Genomic DNA, 16,721 nt, shown 5'->3' on the forward strand with positions numbered 1-16,721 from the left:
GTTTTGAAACTCCAAATACGAAAGGTACCAATTCAAAAAGTAAGCTTATACACAAAGTTCTCTTCAAACCCTCTTACTGGCCAACTCTCCCAAAGAGCACGCAATCACGTCCGCCGCGGTAAAGGTAAATCCAATCTTCTTTGCCCGTGAAACTAACGCCAATGCTGTCAATGAATCGCCTCCAATGCCGGTGAATTGTTCATCCATGGTAACCTTATTCCTGTCGATCTCGTGGCCTTGACTTTCGAGCACCTCGCAAATGAGGTCATACAACATGAGCTCCTCTTCGGTCATTAGCTTATCACCAATATGAAGGGAGCCATTTGAGGCCTGTCCATTTGGAATCTTGCCGTCGATGATATAAGTATTGAATTGCTCCACAGGGATATCATCTGCGAGAAGGCGCAGTCGACGCCGATCTGTCTTTGTTGAAGCAGAAAGTGGTATTCTGGACACTGGGATCCACGCCGTTGGGATCATGAAGGCAGGTAAGCGAGTGCTGAGTTTATGCTTGACCTTCGCCACTTCAGAGTGCGCCTCATCTTTCATGGAGATAACAAGGCAACTCTCTTGCGTATTCGTCTTTGAGTTGTCAGCAAAGAAAAGAGCAAGAATCTTCCGGGTCCCATGTTGGACCACCTCAGCTGCGATGTCCCAGACCGGCTCCATAGCTTCCCTAGCATGGTACTCTACTTCGCTAAGCTCCATACGCTGACCACGGATTTTGACTTGCGTGTCCTTGCGAGAAATATAGAGCAGTGTCCCGTCAAGCTCTGGAGCGTACTGGACCAAATCGCCTGTTCTGTACAAACGACCTCTTGGAGAACCAGGCTTCCGATATCTGTTTATCCAATCGGGCGCATTGACAAACGCTGTTCCAGTTTGCTCCGGGTTCCCATGATAGCCCCTTCCCACAATGGGACCTTCAATCAGAAGCTCTCCTACCGCACCGACAGGCGCTAGGCGTGTGTTATCATCTTTATCCACAATCCAGCCAGTACAGCCAGTTGGAAATCCGATGTTCCGAGAATCCGAATCCAGATTCAACGAAGCTTGCAAGGTTGCCAACACTGAGCACTCCGCCGGTCCATATGCTTGCATGAGCTTAAGGTGTTGGCCCCATTCTTTGATTTCCGTGGGTCCAATGGCCTCGCCCATCAAACAAAGGTGTTTCACTGAAGGAAAGTCCTCAGGATTCATTGTCCGAACAACACTGGGTGTCTGCCATGTCCAATTGGCGTTTCTGGACGCGACTGCCTCTGATAACGAGTCGCTACGTTCTTTATCTGAAATAACGCAGATGCATCCACCAGCCATGAGGGTTGTCAAATGCTCGATAATACTGGCGTCAAATGCGTATGAGGAAAATTGCAGAACGCGGGATCTCGATGATATCGATGCAGCTGCTATATGCGCTTTGGCTCCAGAGGCATATGCGGCGTGTTGAATCACAACACCTTTTGGCTTTCCCGTTGATCCTGAAGTGAACACGGCGTAGAGAGCATTGGCTGGATCGGTGGTCGGTAATATGATTGAAGGTGCTGAGTTCGAGTTTAGTGTGTCGTCCACCACGAGGCTGTCAGTGACAAGGGATTTTGCTCTCTCTGACAGGTCTCGTGAGGCGAGAATAACTCGTGCGCTGACTTGGTTGCAAATTGTTTCTAACCTGTCGTTGGGGAACGATGGGTCTAATAGAAGAAAAGCACCACCGGCCTTCAGAACTCCGAGTATAGCGACCACTGTCCATTTTGACTTCTCGAAAAGTAATGGAACGAATACTTCGGGGCCTACTCCTCGGTGGTGGAGCTGAATGGCGAGTTTTGTCGAAAGGTCATCAAGAGTGCCATAACTAAACGATCCGTCCCAAGAGCACACAGCCTCTGCATCAGGTGCTACTACACGTTGGTCCCGGACAGCGTCATGTATACAAAATTTAGCCCGCTCAGTCAATAGTGAGCTCCATGATTCTAGCAATAGCTCGTCATTGGCACTGAGAACGCTGATATCTCCAAGTCGGCAGTTGGGAACATCATGTATTTGCCGCATCGCATGGCCCAGCTGGCAAAGCAAGGTCTCAACGTATCTCTCGCCAATGATTTTCGGGTCGAAGAATGCATCGACATGAACTTGATCTTGTCCAACCACTTCACATGACAATGTGAGGGCGTAGCTGAAAAGCTCTGGCAATTTATCATCAGCCATGTCCCCAAGAAGACTCATTCCCCCGCCTGAATGTGGAGCATGAACGATCAGAATATTTTCGAATTTACAAGCACTTTTCGTGTTTGCAGAGATTTTGGCGATGTTCTGCAGACCGCGTTGCTCGTGGGGGAGAATTGACGCGCTTTCACTCTGCACGCTCTCTAGGGCATCTGCGACCGAGGACTCTAGATTCATTCTCACTCTGAATGGCACGGTCGCTAAAGTCGGACCGACTAAGCTCTCTATACCTGCGACAGGAGCGCTTCTACCTGTCGAGACAGCGCCAAACACCACATCGGTATTATCTGTGTGCTGGGCAAGAACTAGACCCCAGCAAAGACGTAACTTCGTGGTTGCTGTGAAATTGCTTCGTGAGGACCCGAGCTTGATAACCTTATTCTTTCCTACAGTTGGCTTCGGAATATAGGCCGCGTCTTGCACATGAGGAAAGGTCGTGTGCTGGGCATCTCGAAGGTAATTTTCCCAGAAAGCGTCACTCGATTCAACTGGACGGGAATGCACATATCCAACGAACTCTTTAAATGTCTGTGGCTGCACTTCCCGTCCTTGATAAACTTTATCAATCATCTCGAGCAGAATTGAGGATGACCAGCGATCAAAGATGCAATGATGAACAGAAATTAGGATGCGTGTTGGTCGGGAGTCCATCTGAAGGAGAGCAAATCGCACCAATGGACATCCTAATTGCATAGGATGTCTGTGATTCCAGTCGCGCCACTGCGACTCGCTGGTTACAGAGCGCCAGTCTATTTTCTCTTTCACGACAGCTTGATGAAATCCCGCCCGACCAAGCTGAACAATTCGTGTGCGCAGAATGGGAAGGGAATGGAAGACGGTCTCCCACGCAGCGAGGAAACGGAACAGCTCTGCCGTTAAAGGTATATCGCAGGCCATTTGCAAAACATAAGCACCAGCTCTTTGTGCGGATAGTGCCATAAGCCCCTCTTGCAATGCTGTGCAAGGGTACAAGTCTTCGATCGTATCGATATTCACGCCACACTCTCTTGCGGCGTCTGGAACGAGGTCATCTGCCTCAAAGCTCAAAAAACTGTTCTCAGTGGATTCATCCTTTCCGCGGTCATTTATGGAAGATGCCAGATCTCTCAACTTTGGGTATCGAAACATATCCATGACAGTGAATACAAGCCCGTGCTTCTTAGCCAACGGAACCAGCCGAATTGCCATGACCGAATCTCCTCCTAGGTGAAAGAAGCTGTCGTCGGGGCCAATACTTTCGATTGCTAAGCCTGTCAGTTCCGACCACAACTGCTGCATGATGGATTCAGTCCTTGAGAGTTGCGGTTCCACATTTTCAATTTTGTGCGTTGAAAGCTGCACAAGCTCAGTTCTTGTCCGCGCCCCTGACTCCTCACGCAACAATCGACGATCTGTCTTGTTGGTACGCGTAAGCGGAATTCGAGACAATGGTATGAAGGCAGTTGGAACCATGTAGCTGGGAAGAGTTGTCGCCAGGACTTGCAAAGCATTGGCAACACGCCGACTGAATGCATCATCCCCCTGAGTAACGGGGCTTTCGGAGCCCTGTTTCATGCCCGTGTCTGAAGAGGCCAGTAGAAACGCCGCGAGGATATCAACGCCGTCTTTTGTATGCACCACGTCGACAACTGCTTCGGATGTTCCCAATGCGCGTCGAATGTGATGCTCAATGTCAATTATATTAATACGGTTTCCACGGATTTTCGCATGGGCTTGCTTCCGGCCTACAAACCTGACAGATCCATCTGAGGTATACTGCACCAGGTCGTTCGTTCGGTAAAGCCTCGTTGATTCCCCTGGTCGGAATCGCTCCATCCAACTCGGTGGCTGGATGAATTGTGCTGCGGTGCGTTCCGCGTCATCCAGGTACTCCCTCGCTAAGAATGGGCCCTCGATCAGGAGCTCGCCGACCGCACCAACAGGAACTAACTTCTCGATGTCGTCTGGATGGCATATCCAAGCTGCAGGAATGATCGGTTTTCCGAGCACTCGGGAATCGCTTTCTGAAGCCAGGTTAGGGTTCAGCAGACACCAGCCACACGTTTCGGTTGTGCCGTATGACACATTGATCTGGCACTTTCCGGCCCAGCGCGCAACGACGTCCCGCGAAAGAGATTCTCCCCCAACAGTGACACACCGGAGATCGGGGAGTATATCAGGGTCCAATTCGGTAAGGGATGTTGAAGTGAGCCAGCAAAAGGAGGCGGCCGAGTCTCTCAATGCTCCAGTTAGATCGTTCAGACGTTGTTCATCGGACGGCATACACAGAGTCCCTCCTTTGGCCATGGTGCCGAAGATATCGCATATGCTGACTGTGAACGTAAAAGAGGTAAATTGAAATGTCCTTGTTTTGGCTGTTAAGTCGCTTGCCTCTGCGTATGCGGTGATGCTCATGTACAAGGCTACATGTTCCAGGACGACGCCTTTCGGGTTACCTGTGCTTCCAGATGTCCACATCAGAAAGGCTGGCGATTGTGGAGTGACCATAGCATCGGCCAAGTTCAGGTCTTCCTTTGCGGGCGATACAGAATCGGGAGAGACTACAACGACATTAATCTCCTTCATTTGGAACAGTGACGCGTATGTGGCCGTCACCACAACAGTTGTGGCACCACATGATTGAATCATGCTTTCCAATCTATCGCGCGGATGAGATGCCTCGAGAGGGGAACAAGCAGCCCCTGCTTTCAGAATACCCACCATGGCGACAACAGCCCAGGCCGACTTCTCTGCACACAGTGGTACGTATGTATTCGCGGCATTGAGTGACTTGAGACGTTTGGCTATGACCGAAGCATAGAGGTCGATCTCTTTGTACGTTAATTGAGCATCCCAAGCATCAACAGCAACTTGGTCCGGTGTGTTGAGTGTCTGCTTCTCAATGATACTGTGTAGATAGCCCTCCTTGACATTACGCGGGCTAGTGTTGAACTTGGATAACTGATCGAGGTTGTGCTCGCTGAGAACATTCATCGCGCCTATAGGAATGTTTGGTCCTTTTAATGCGTCTGTGATCTTTTCGAGCGTGCTGGCGATGTTAAGTGCCTGTGTATCGGACATATGATGCAGGCGATATGCCAGAGAGACTGTCAAGTCGTTCGAGCATTGTATCAACAACGCTGATTGCAGTTCCTAGGAATATCAGCTTTGACTCCGGTTTCTCCCACGCATTCTTGCTCACCGCTGAAATTTCGATATCTCTTTCTGCAAAAATGCAGACAGCGGTTTTGGTTTTATCAGTCTCCTCACCATCTTTGTATTGGAAACGGATATCCTGCCACAGTTGATCGCGGCTAATCGCCGTACTAACCGTCGTTCTTTTGTGATTGCGAATCAGCTCGAACTTTGTGATTTCCGCCTCTTCGTACACAAATAACAAGATAGCCCAGGCGATGGTGAGCAGTTTTGCCGTGTACTCATCGTTTCTGAAATCAATGTACCTCGCATATTTCAGTGGAATAGATGCCCAATTTTCGTCCTTCGCATTGTGCCTATATTTTAGACCGGGGAACTGATAGCTGGTTCGGGACTCCATTGATTGCTTCGGCGGGCGAAAGTCGTTTTCTTTAGGCGGTGGTTGAGTAAAGTCACCAAAGGACGAAAAATACATTCAAGTCATATAACCCAAAATCTTCAAAGCTGGTCTTTCGCAATCTACAGACCCTCAAAAATTGGATACTATCGGAGAAATTTCTCAATGGTTCTACACCTCATTTTCCCTGGAAAAAATAGAGTTACACGTCATATGGTGAACCCGCCACGTACCTTGGCTCCATACACTAGAGCGACAGAACAAGGAAACAAGAAGCTACTTTATCTTCTGATAATGGGGTAACGTCGATCCCTGGTCATCAGGAGTGGAGAGCGGTGGTGAAGGGTATTAGATTCGGTTCGAATGGAAGAAGGATTCCTAGTTTCCACGGCTCTATTTTCCCCTCACGTCTCATGGATTTGCCTACCCTCCCAAATGCGGAAAATTGGACGCGTGATTGTGTTGTTATTAAGATAGTGGCGTTGTGGGAAGTGATACGCGCATGAGATACGAGAACAGAAAAGAAACCAAACCCAAACACAGATCTATCACTTGGAATTGTTTCTAATATTCTGTTTTCACAAAATATCTTGGTACTAGGCCTTTCTAAAGATTGGAAGTTGGTGGCATAAGATAGTTTCTTTGCTCACTACTTGGTCTAAAAGAAATCATAGGCAGGAATCTTGTCTATCCACCAAAATACAAAGACACCTCCCTCACTAGACTAAACTTCCAAGTTGGATACGCTCATCCCACTACCACGCATCTTAGTTACAGGATAGGGTCAATCATTACTCTCACGCCTTTACTACCCGATTTGGGATGTGGCAGCATCATGTCACTGTGTAGTCGGACGTCGTCCACAGTAGTCTCGTGCAGCTCCATATCAAAAGTGCGAAAGACCGTGGCAACAGCCATGTAGAGCTCCGCAAAGGCCAAACTGTCCCATAGGATATTAGCATATCAATGTACATGGAGTAGAGAATGAGAGGGCAGAATTTTAAACTCACTTCATTCCAATACATTGGCGAGCACCCTTGCTGAACGAAACCAGGTACTTGTTCAACCTTTTCCTCTCTTCAAGGTCGGTCCATCTCTCCGGGATGAACTGGTGGGAATTGGGAAAGATGGACTCGTCGTGATGGATAAGGGCGGAGGACATTCCGATTGAGGTCTCTGTCTGTTAGCCGCTGGTCAAATTCCGTCTGAAGCTACACCTACATTGGGTGGAATGACCACGTCATTGTACTTTAGTGGATCAGTGGGACATATTCGCTGTAGTCTATGGGAAAGGCCGTATGATAGTCTGTTATATGCGATCAGTGCAAGCTTGAATTCGTTTGGCAAAGAAACACCTACCGAAGTGCTTCGTAAATGACTCCAGTCTAACTATGTCAGGTTCTTGGTTCGATACTTGGACGTGAAATGAAACTAACCAGGTATGGAAGTTGTTCAAGTGTCTGTAAATCCATTTCCTTCTTCTCCGGGAAGGAGACCTCCAGCTCCGCACGTAACTTTCGCAAAACCTCCTTGTCATTAAGGACGTGAAAGGTGCAAACTGTCATTGTATGCGCTGTGGTCTCGGTTCCCGCTGCCACAATAGTAATGTACTCATGAAGGACCCTGGCCTCGGTGATATCGGGCGTGTTAGGGGCTTTGGCGACCATTTCCTGGAAAAGTGCTGGCTCTTGAGACAACCTGTTCTTTTCAAAATCTTCTTTCGCTTCTTTTTCATTCTCCCACATGAACTTCACCTCCTGAGCACATTTCATCCGGAATGCGATGACAGGGAGTAACTTCGGATAGATCCGTTGGATCCACTTCATTCCCATACTCACCAGAAGCGGGAAGAGGCCAGGTAGATGCCGAGCGAGCATTCCAACTTCAACAAGGTTGCGGACTGTCTCGCTCCATATAGGCACCATTTGAGGATCATCGAGGTAGTTGAATGCGCGAAAGCTGGTATAAGACGTGATCACGTCGGCGGTGAAGCAGTTGAAAGCGACGTCCACTTTGAGTGGCTTTCCTGATTGCGCAATCTCATTCAAACGACTAATGAGCTTCTGCAGTTTATCCTGGATCAGCGAATGTACGCGCTGCACCCGGGCTTTGGCAAAGTATGGAGCGATCAGGGCACGACGGGGTCTGTGCAAGCGATGATCAAGCGTGGCGAAGGCGGACTCGGCGACGTCGAACGACGCAACGAACCACGAGTCCTTGTTGCGCGACCCATTTATCGAATAGAGCGTTTCGTAATACTCAGGGTCATTGATGTGCACTTCCCCAGGGCTGATGCGGATTATGGGTCCTGAGACATTTAGCACACTGTGTTATGGTGTGGGTCGATGGATTCCAAGGGAGTCGAGATCACGTACCGTATTTCTTGTGCAGCTCAGCAATCTTGAAGGTATACCTACCATGTAGAACAATGTCGTAATAGAACTCGTACAGACGTGTGCATGCAGCCAGTTTAGGCCCGGGGATATGCGAAAGCGGAGAAAAGAAAAGCTGGTAGATTACGGTAGTAAGCGCGTAAATAACGGGTGTGGCCAACAACGACCAAAAAAGAAGGTGTAATTTGGAGGCAAATATATCTGAGTCCATGTTTAAATACTGGTTTCTGTTGTTTGAAGGGGCAAAAGCGCTGGATGTGGTGGCGACGCAGTTTTCAGGCCGGAGCTTTTTATCTACATGGTCCGGTCCTAGGGGTGCCTTAGCGCCCAGGCAGAACAGGGGTCCTTTAATGACGTGTAAAACTCCCCACTGACGTTTTCAATAATTTACGGTTCGATCAATAACCTGTGACTTCGGTGTTCAGCTCATGCATGGTCTCATCACTAGGAGCGATTATGGACGTCGTAGAAAGCGCCAGGCATGTTCTTACGCAACCAATCATCAAAGGCTTCATTTCCTCCTCTATCTAATAATAGTAGATGCCGGTCGCGTCCTAGATAAATTGACTCCGATAATGCCCCGAGCTAATGGCAATAAAACCGGTCCAACACCTGTTATAGCAAATCCAATCGGTTTAGATTTCAATCATTTTCTATTGAGTGGCTTGCGTACAGAGAATCCCTGTTCCCACGGGTTCCTTGTCGGAGCATTATTATTGAGATACTGGCTGCTGATATACATAGACCAATTGGCCAATATTGCAATCACATTTTTCTTCTATGGCTTCTGCAAAAGCGAGGTCATGCATAGGTTAAAAGCAGTCCTCGTGAATGTGTCCATGAGCGAATGGGGTATTCCAAGATGAGACAGCCCTATCTTTTTGTTTCGACCAACAATATTGACCGACCTAATTGAAACATCGCCCGGCAACATCAACTCATGCCAATATTCATAGTCCAGATAGATGCCTCTTATTTGGTGTCGCACTTCGATCTGTTCTCTCCTTCCAAGCGATCTGCTCCGCCGGTGCGCTAATGCACTAGATGCAAGGTGGGCGGGATACTGAGTAGTTCCCCTCTTTTCCAGGAATCCCAACGCCACTTTACCTTTGCTGCATATCGATTGCAGGATCTAATGCAGTAATACGGCTAGTATACATTTTTCCGACATGGGGCAAGCTCCAGGCCATGACAGGGAGAGGGGGGGCTGAAGACAGAAAACCTTGATATACAAACGCCTCTGCGAGCTCAACAAACCACGAATTGCTACCTTTATTGACTCTCAATTGCTTCCCTATTCACGAGGCCTACTTCACGATGGACGATATTCGCTTGTCCGCAGACCTGCCGGTCGACTGGACTGATATGCTGTCGCAGTTAGATGCCAGCGGAAATGCTTCGGTAGCTCAGCCCAGCTCGATGGCCCCGAGGGGAGCTTTCGAACCGTAAGAGCCTATGCTATCTTTCGGTATGAGCTAGCACTAATTCTCCATAGAAATGTCTCTGCGACACCTCTAGCGCGAAACAATGACCACTTTCTACATCAGCCCTCCATGTCAGAATTGGACGACCTTGATCGAATCCTCGGGTTACCATCTTCAGGCGCCAGTAGTGGCACTCCAGGTCCTCATACGCTTTTTTCCGATCCCCATGATCTTTTCACTCTCCCTCGTAAGACAACATCTTCTACGACAAATCAAGAAGAGACAGACGCAGCGGCGCAGCCAAGTTCGGCCGGAGCGCATTCTCCTTCCGGCGAGCCCAGACCGACGTTTGAAAAAAGCACTGAGGTGAAACAACGGCGACAGAAATACCACGAAAAGTATAAAGAGCGCAATCGGTTGGCTGCGGGGAAATCGCGACAGAAACAGGTCGATCTAATCGCTTTACTCGAAGCGGAGCGGAGCGACGAAGAGCGACGAAGGCGGGCCCTTGAGGATGAAATTCAGAAGATCCAGAAAGACCTATACGCTATCAAGCAAGAGCTTCTTCATCACATTCGGATGTCCAACTGTATAAGCATGATGTCGCAGGGCGCTCGTCTTCAAACTCTGGGCCTGCTGGCACAAGACATTTTCCGATAGCAGATATCGCAATACATGTTGAGTTGAGGGAATTCATACTCGAACTGTTCGATTTTATTAGCGCGATCTGGCTGTCATTGGGAGAGTCCTTAAAACTACAAAGTTTCACAGAGCTGCGAGCTAAGCTAAAGACGAGCTCGAGGATGGAAACAACTAAATGACATGATAGCCCTCGCTCAGCTGAATACACGGGTTTGATGACCATTTCTTTTTTTTTTCCGGTTTTTTTTGTCCCGTTGATCATTATCTCGCATAATAAGCTCAGCGATCGCCGGAGTAGGTCTCACTCAAACAAACCTTTCCTGCCGCAAACCATGCTTAGAAAATCCTGGGCTACGCCCAATACATAGGCCAAGGTGATCGTCATCCGTGATGACCCATTGCGTCGTTCAATGTGTCGTGTAGTTAAAGTTTAATATATTTCCTCATCTATTTCGGCGTTGTCCGCTGGCTGGCCCGCACGCCGGACAATGACAAGGGTTGAAGTCGTGATGCCGGGCGCAGGATGATATTTCTAAATGCTAAGGGCAGTTTCGCAATTAATGCAGCGGGCCGGACTTAGGCTCATCCCAGGTGGTGTGGGTGGCAGGTGGCATTGGGCGCTTTTTCGCCACTATCCTACATGAGAGCCAGCCCGCCATTGGATGGGTGGATCGCACCCCTGTCGATTCCTGGATCTCAGGGTCTCGAATCGCCCAGGATCGAATCCCTTCCCAAGATCAAACCAGACAGGTACCCTGCTCGTAAGGCGGCTAAATCGGCATTCCCCTCTTTTCAAATTCGCCACCGACCGATGGTTTCCCTGGCTGAGGTATTCTGATTGCGGACAATTTCCTCATCTAGATAATCAATAAATGCCAACCGTGTTTGCTCGTCTTCCAGCTCGTCTTCACATGAGAATTAGTTCTCCATCTAGGTACGCTTCGTACACGTGTACAGTCCTGCGGGGAGATGCTTGTGGGTTGCATTGCGTTGAGCGGCTTCATGTGCAGCGCTGCGCAATCCTGCGTGCTAAAGTCACTGGAAGAGTGATCAACAAAAGCAAACTCGCCTTACTGCTGTTCTCCCCTTGGTCATGTGGATTGATTCATTGGTTTAGATTTATCGCAAAGCTGATAGTTAGTCCCTCCAAAGGCCAGAATAAACATAGGGTTTGTCCAGGCACGTGAACCATCTTTTCGGACAAGATCCTAGACCGGTAATATTTTTCCACGAGATCGATCGCGAATCCAGACTGTTGGAATCTCTCTTGTAAATTTAAGGTTAGTGTTGAAGACACTGAAGTCTCCCAGCGAAAGGGAAGAAGAGTTTGGGTGCTAGCCCTGGCGCCTGTGCGTGGCCGTATCCAGAAATGCTGTGCTCCTCCACTCCCTGGAAAAATAGTGACTGGCAGTCTCATTCCCAGCATCGAAAATAGTTAATTCTGTAGACAGACTCCACAGGGAGTTGTTTTCCTACTCGGATTTTCCAGTAGAAGGATCCCGATATTTGTCAAAGTCATGCAAAGTTTACATGTGAAGAACTAGGTACTAGGCTAAGCAAAAATGCGTCCCTCAAGGCTTCAGGTGGTAGATTAAATCCACAAAGAATGTAAGAATAACATGTACATAGAAAATAAGACGGGGTCTGGATATGTACAGTACTTTTGTCCCCTGCCCTCAGCTGAGTATTAGCGTCATTTTTTCAAGTGGCGAGCTAGAGGGAAACTGGTACCTCCCCGCTATTTGGAGACCCAGAGGCCTTCGGAGCTCAGTGCAAGAGATCGTTGGGGTTTTATGAGGTCGATTATTGATTATAATACCTTTCAGATGAAAGAAAAACGCGCTGAGCTCTAAGTGAAGATAAATCGTTCATCTACCATGCTTCCTTCTACGGACTCGGCATGCAGGTTACAAATTTGATTGCGCTTCAAATAGATTGACTTACACGTCATCCTTCACTCTGCCACCGTTTTTCTCTCAACAGTCTATGTAATTATGCATGTCTCATCCTGTGTGCTCTGTTGGGAGGGGAAAGGATGGGTATCCCCAGTAGCGCCGATGGACCACATAGATGTACTTTTTACCTACGATACGCACTTGGCTACTGCGAATACCTAATATGTGTCATCTCCATAGATCAAACATAAGCTAACCAGATTATGTCTCCCGCAATAGGAGTATGGCGTAATTGTGATTGATGGTAGATTAGGATATCGGGGAAATGAAAATTTACACGAACAGCCTTAAGTGACCCCTGTTGTCATTCGGCCTTCTATGTAACTCAGGAATGAGCTATTCAATTCGAGTTCCTAGCTAACATGACTAAATTTCGGTGTTTACACGTCATTTGTGATATGTTACCCCAAATGGAAGGGCAATAGCGTCTAAAGTTCCAAAAGATATCTTGGGTGAAGCACATTCCCCGGCATAAAGTATATCTCAACTATGAAATCCAGCTCTCAACACATAGCTTCAATTTGCTAACATTGAATAATCTTCCACATAATAGACATGTCAATTCCAACCAAAGCGACGGCGCTCGTAATTGGCGGTGGCCCAGGAGGCTCCTACGCGGCGTCAGCTTTGGCGCGGGAAGGAGTCGACACGGTGCTGCTGGAAGCGGATGTGTTTCCCAGGTTAGACAGTCTCGTCTTATGAAGCATGGTGATGTGTCACTTACATGTCTAGATATCATATTGGTGAAAGTCTCGTCGCCTCAATCCGACCGCTTTTGAAGTTCATCGATCTAGATGACACGTTCGTGAACTATGGATTTGTGAGAAAGGTACTTGTCTATTTACGGTTTTAATAGCCACGCGGTACTGAGTCATTGCAGAATGGAGCGGCTTTCAAGTTGAATAACCAGAAAGAGGCTTGTGAGCGGACCCTATACATGAGAAGCGTCGACTAATCATCCTAGACACGGACTTTATTCTCGATCCTGGCGCAGGAACCTACGCGTGGAACGTCGTCCGATCGGAGTGCGATGAGTTGATGTTCAAACATGCCGCGAAGTCTGGAGCGAAAACATTCGATGGCGTTAAAGTCGCTTCCATCGAGTTTATTGCAGATGAGACGAATGCCGAAAGTCCCGGTCGACCGGTGTCTGCTAGCTGGAAAGCCAAAGACGGCCGCACTGGCATCATTGATTTCCAATACCTAATTGATGCAAGCGGTCGGGCCGGTATCACCAGCACCAAGTACTTGAAAAATAGAACGTTCAACAACTATCTCAAGAATGTCGCTAGCTGGGGCTATTGGCGTGGTGCGACACCGTATGGAGTGGGAACACCGGTAGAGGGCCAGCCGTACTTTGAGGCGCTTCAGGGTTTGTTTATTCCCGTGACCATGCCATCAAAAGCCATACTAACAACGAATCTCATGTAGATGGCAGCGGCTGGGTCTGGTTCATTCCTCTGCACAACGGCACGACTTCCATCGGCGTGGTCATGAACCAGGAGATGGCCACAAAGAAGAAAAAGCTGTCATCCGTGACCTCCAGTAGAGCTTTCTACCTAGAGTCACTCGAGGGAGCGCGTGGGATCTCTCGTCTCCTGGAACCTGCAACCCTCGAAGGCGACATCAAACAAGCATCAGATTGGTCCTATAATGCCTCTTCGTACGGCAGCTCACACCTGCGTATCGTCGGCGATGCCGGCGCATTCATCGATCCGTATTTCTCCTCGGGTGTCCATCTGGCTCTTTCTGGTGGACTGTCTGCCGCAACTTCCATTTGCGCGTCTCTGCGTGGCGATTGTGAAGAAGAAGCTGCATGGAAGTGGCATTCCCAAAGCGTGGCCAATCGATACGGTCGCTTTTTGCTGGTCGTTCTCGGGGCGACGAAGCAGATTCGGGCGAGAGATACACCGGTCATGAACAAGGAAGGTGACGAGGGATTTGACGATGCGTTTACCGTGATTAGACCTGGTATGATTCCATCCTACAAGAGAGGTCTGTTGATTTTAATCCAGAAGTCATGGCTAATAGAACTTCGGCTGCAGTTATTCAAGGAATCGCCGATGTCCCTGGTAAAGCCACCCATAGAGAGATCCTTGATGCCGTCACCTTCAGCACGAACGTCGTAGGACCCAGGACTGAAGGCACAGAGCAGGCCTGGGTCGAGAAAGACCATTTTGCTTTGTCCCGCGACGAAGAGGAGGTTGGCAGGGTCATGAACAATCTGGCGAAGGCGTACAAGGCACAGGATGTCTACGAAGGGCTCGCAGCAAGACTTGATAGAGGAGCGCTGGGATTGCAGGTGGCCAATTAGTCGAATAGGTGTTGAATGTACTGATGACTGAGTTTAATCAATTTGTTTATTTCAATTGCGAAAATAAATTTGTAGAAGAGAAAAAAAAGTCCAAAAATATCGAGCGAAAATTTACAAGTGGAGAGAGAGAGAGAAGAAGAACTACTAAATGTATTGATTTTGAGGGTAAATAAATATAGGTGTTTTTTTTTTTTTTTTTCATTCTTTCTTCGATCAATCAGAGGGAAAATAGAGGGAGGGAGGAAGGAAGAGGGGAGGGAGGTGGAGAGGGATAGAAAAGTGACCTACCGTAAAAAAATTGATTGATTGACAAGAGTGGGATTCGAACCCACGCCCCTTACGAGAATCGAAAACACCCTTTTTAGGAAAGAATCAATGATTCTTGAGTCGATCGCCTTAGACCACTCGGCCATCTTGCCATTCTGCAATCTTAGTCAGTCAATTTTTGCCTACAAATGCGTCGTTTCCTTCCAGCAAAGAAGCACCTATGAGGCATATGAGGTATAAGATTTGGAGAATTGCTAAGGACACCACGGTTTTTTGCTAACGGCACCACAACTGATTAACTTAATCCACGGGCGAGCGGTAAATTCTTTCTGCTCCCTTCTACTTCTAGAGCCATTGAATAGCTGATTAATTATAAATTTGATCATTCAAAAGCTGGAATTTATAGCTATTTATTAGAACAGGATCTTTGTGACGGTCTACAAAGGAGCTTAGTAAAAGACAAGTTTGTTTATGACTCGTAGTCAAAGAATTTTCCCATAGGGAGGAAAAGGCTATCTAGGAGAGAGAATCCAGGGACTTTATATACTGCCTGGAGCTTGCCTCAGGCAGGAATGCCTGCAGGATCCCTAGGAATGTTCCTGGATGCCTGCCGCAGAGGATCCCTTGATCCTCCGGAACGTTCTCCCGTACAGGAAAGCCCCCTGGCTTCAGGAGGTAACAATCTTATAGTATGTCCAATAATCCCACAGCCACTACAGCGTGGTGGAGCGCGTTGGCGAGGCACAGGTGTAGGCTCATCAACCTGCTCATTAAGTTGCGTATCAAGCTGCTGAACGCGATTTTGACCCTCTTGTATGGATAAAAAGGTATCATTTCCTAGTAGACCACGCCTTCTTGCCTTTTTCTTGTATTTTCGTTTGTTTTCAGCTCGCAGAGCCTTAATTTCTTGCTGTAAAAGAAGGTTTGTATTCATCGCCATCTGCGCTGACTTTTCTAGATGATGAATATGAGATATTGGACTGCTGGAGAGTTTTCTTTTTGCATTAAGGCTTTTTTGAAGACTGCGAACCTTGCGATTAATCTGGCGAGGGCTCTGAGGAGTCTGAAAAGCAGAAGGAATTGAGCCTTTAACCAAAGATGGTAGTGATGTTGGTGTATGTAGTTGAAAAGTGATTTTTGCGAGAACCCGATCTTGATCAAGCGGTTTAAGCCCAGCTCCTGTAAAACCACTGGATATATTTGCTGAATTGAATACTTTAGCGCGTGCTTCTAGATATAGTGACAGAAAGTCTTCTTTATCAATATGATTGTTGCCAGCAATCATTCTTGTTTCAAGAAGCCTTCAATACGCGCGTTTAAGCGGACCAAAAACACCAACATCAAGAGGTTGCAGAAGATGAGAGGCATGTGCAGGCATACAAAGACAGATTATTGCATTCTGTTTGCAAAAATTATCAAACTCTGCAGTAAGATGACTATTATGGCCATCAAGAATGAGTAATCATTTTGCGCCAGTCGTATAGCGTCTAGAACATGGTTCAAAAACCTTTTTCAACCAGTAGAGGCCTATTTCATCTGTTGTCCAGCCATTCTGACTAGTTGCAATCCACCAGTCTTTAGAGAGTGCAGGTTCTTGATACCAAGCAGCTTACTGATTTGTTGCTTTGAGTATAACCACTGGTAGTATATGCACACCTTTTGAACTGACAGTTTCAATGATAGTAACCCATTCAAGATTGCCTTAAATAACTCTTCTAGGCTTTTCACTGCGTTCTACTGCAGTAATAACTTTAGAAGTAGAGCAAAGCCCCATTGCAAAGCCAGTTTCATCAAAATTCCAAATGTCATCTACATGTATGCCGTGTTCTTGAATGGCTGCATGTACTGCTTGAAATTGGGGTATTATAACCCTTGGATCTTCTTGCTTGGCACGTTGATATTGTGACGGTCTACAAAGGAGCCTAGTAAAAGACTAGTTTGTTTATGACTCGTAGTCAAGGAATTTTCCCATGG

The 16,721-nt window shown here is 47.6% G+C and overlaps 3 protein-coding genes across 3 annotated transcripts; 2 read left to right on the forward strand and 1 right to left on the reverse strand.

Moving 5' to 3' along the window:
- Positions 1–63: 63 nt before the first annotated feature.
- Positions 64–8,356, reverse strand: KD926_002279 (non-ribosomal peptide synthetase; the record flags this gene model as incomplete). Its single annotated transcript, XM_053094099.1, has 8 exons — positions 64–5,352; positions 5,402–5,711; positions 6,528–6,692; positions 6,763–6,926; positions 6,974–7,058; positions 7,112–7,137; positions 7,189–8,060; positions 8,128–8,356. 8 exons carry the CDS (start codon positions 8,354–8,356, stop codon positions 64–66), a joined length of 7,140 nt encoding a protein of 2,379 aa, XP_052951119.1.
- A 1,106-nt stretch (positions 8,357–9,462) lies between these two features.
- On the forward strand, positions 9,463–10,229 carry KD926_002280 (uncharacterized protein; the record flags this gene model as incomplete). The annotated part of the gene is made up of 2 exons (XM_053094100.1): positions 9,463–9,590; positions 9,641–10,229. 2 exons carry the CDS (start codon positions 9,463–9,465, stop codon positions 10,227–10,229), a joined length of 717 nt encoding a protein of 238 aa, XP_052951120.1.
- Positions 10,230–12,721: 2,492 nt separating this feature from the next.
- KD926_002281 (NAD(P)/FAD-dependent oxidoreductase) lies at positions 12,722–14,480 on the forward strand (the record flags this gene model as incomplete). The annotated part of the gene is made up of 6 exons (XM_053094101.1): positions 12,722–12,846; positions 12,899–12,995; positions 13,047–13,086; positions 13,131–13,538; positions 13,598–14,161; positions 14,212–14,480. The coding sequence occupies 6 exons, from the start codon at positions 12,722–12,724 to the stop codon at positions 14,478–14,480; spliced, it is 1,503 nt and encodes a 500-aa protein (XP_052951121.1).
- Positions 14,481–16,721: the final 2,241 nt, after the last annotated feature.

This window comes from Aspergillus affinis (assembly GCF_023601865.1).
Source record: "Aspergillus affinis strain CMG 70 chromosome Unknown NODE_149_length_78915_cov_91_513572, whole genome shotgun sequence".
Classification (NCBI taxonomy): Eukaryota; Fungi; Ascomycota; class Eurotiomycetes; order Eurotiales; family Aspergillaceae; genus Aspergillus; species Aspergillus affinis.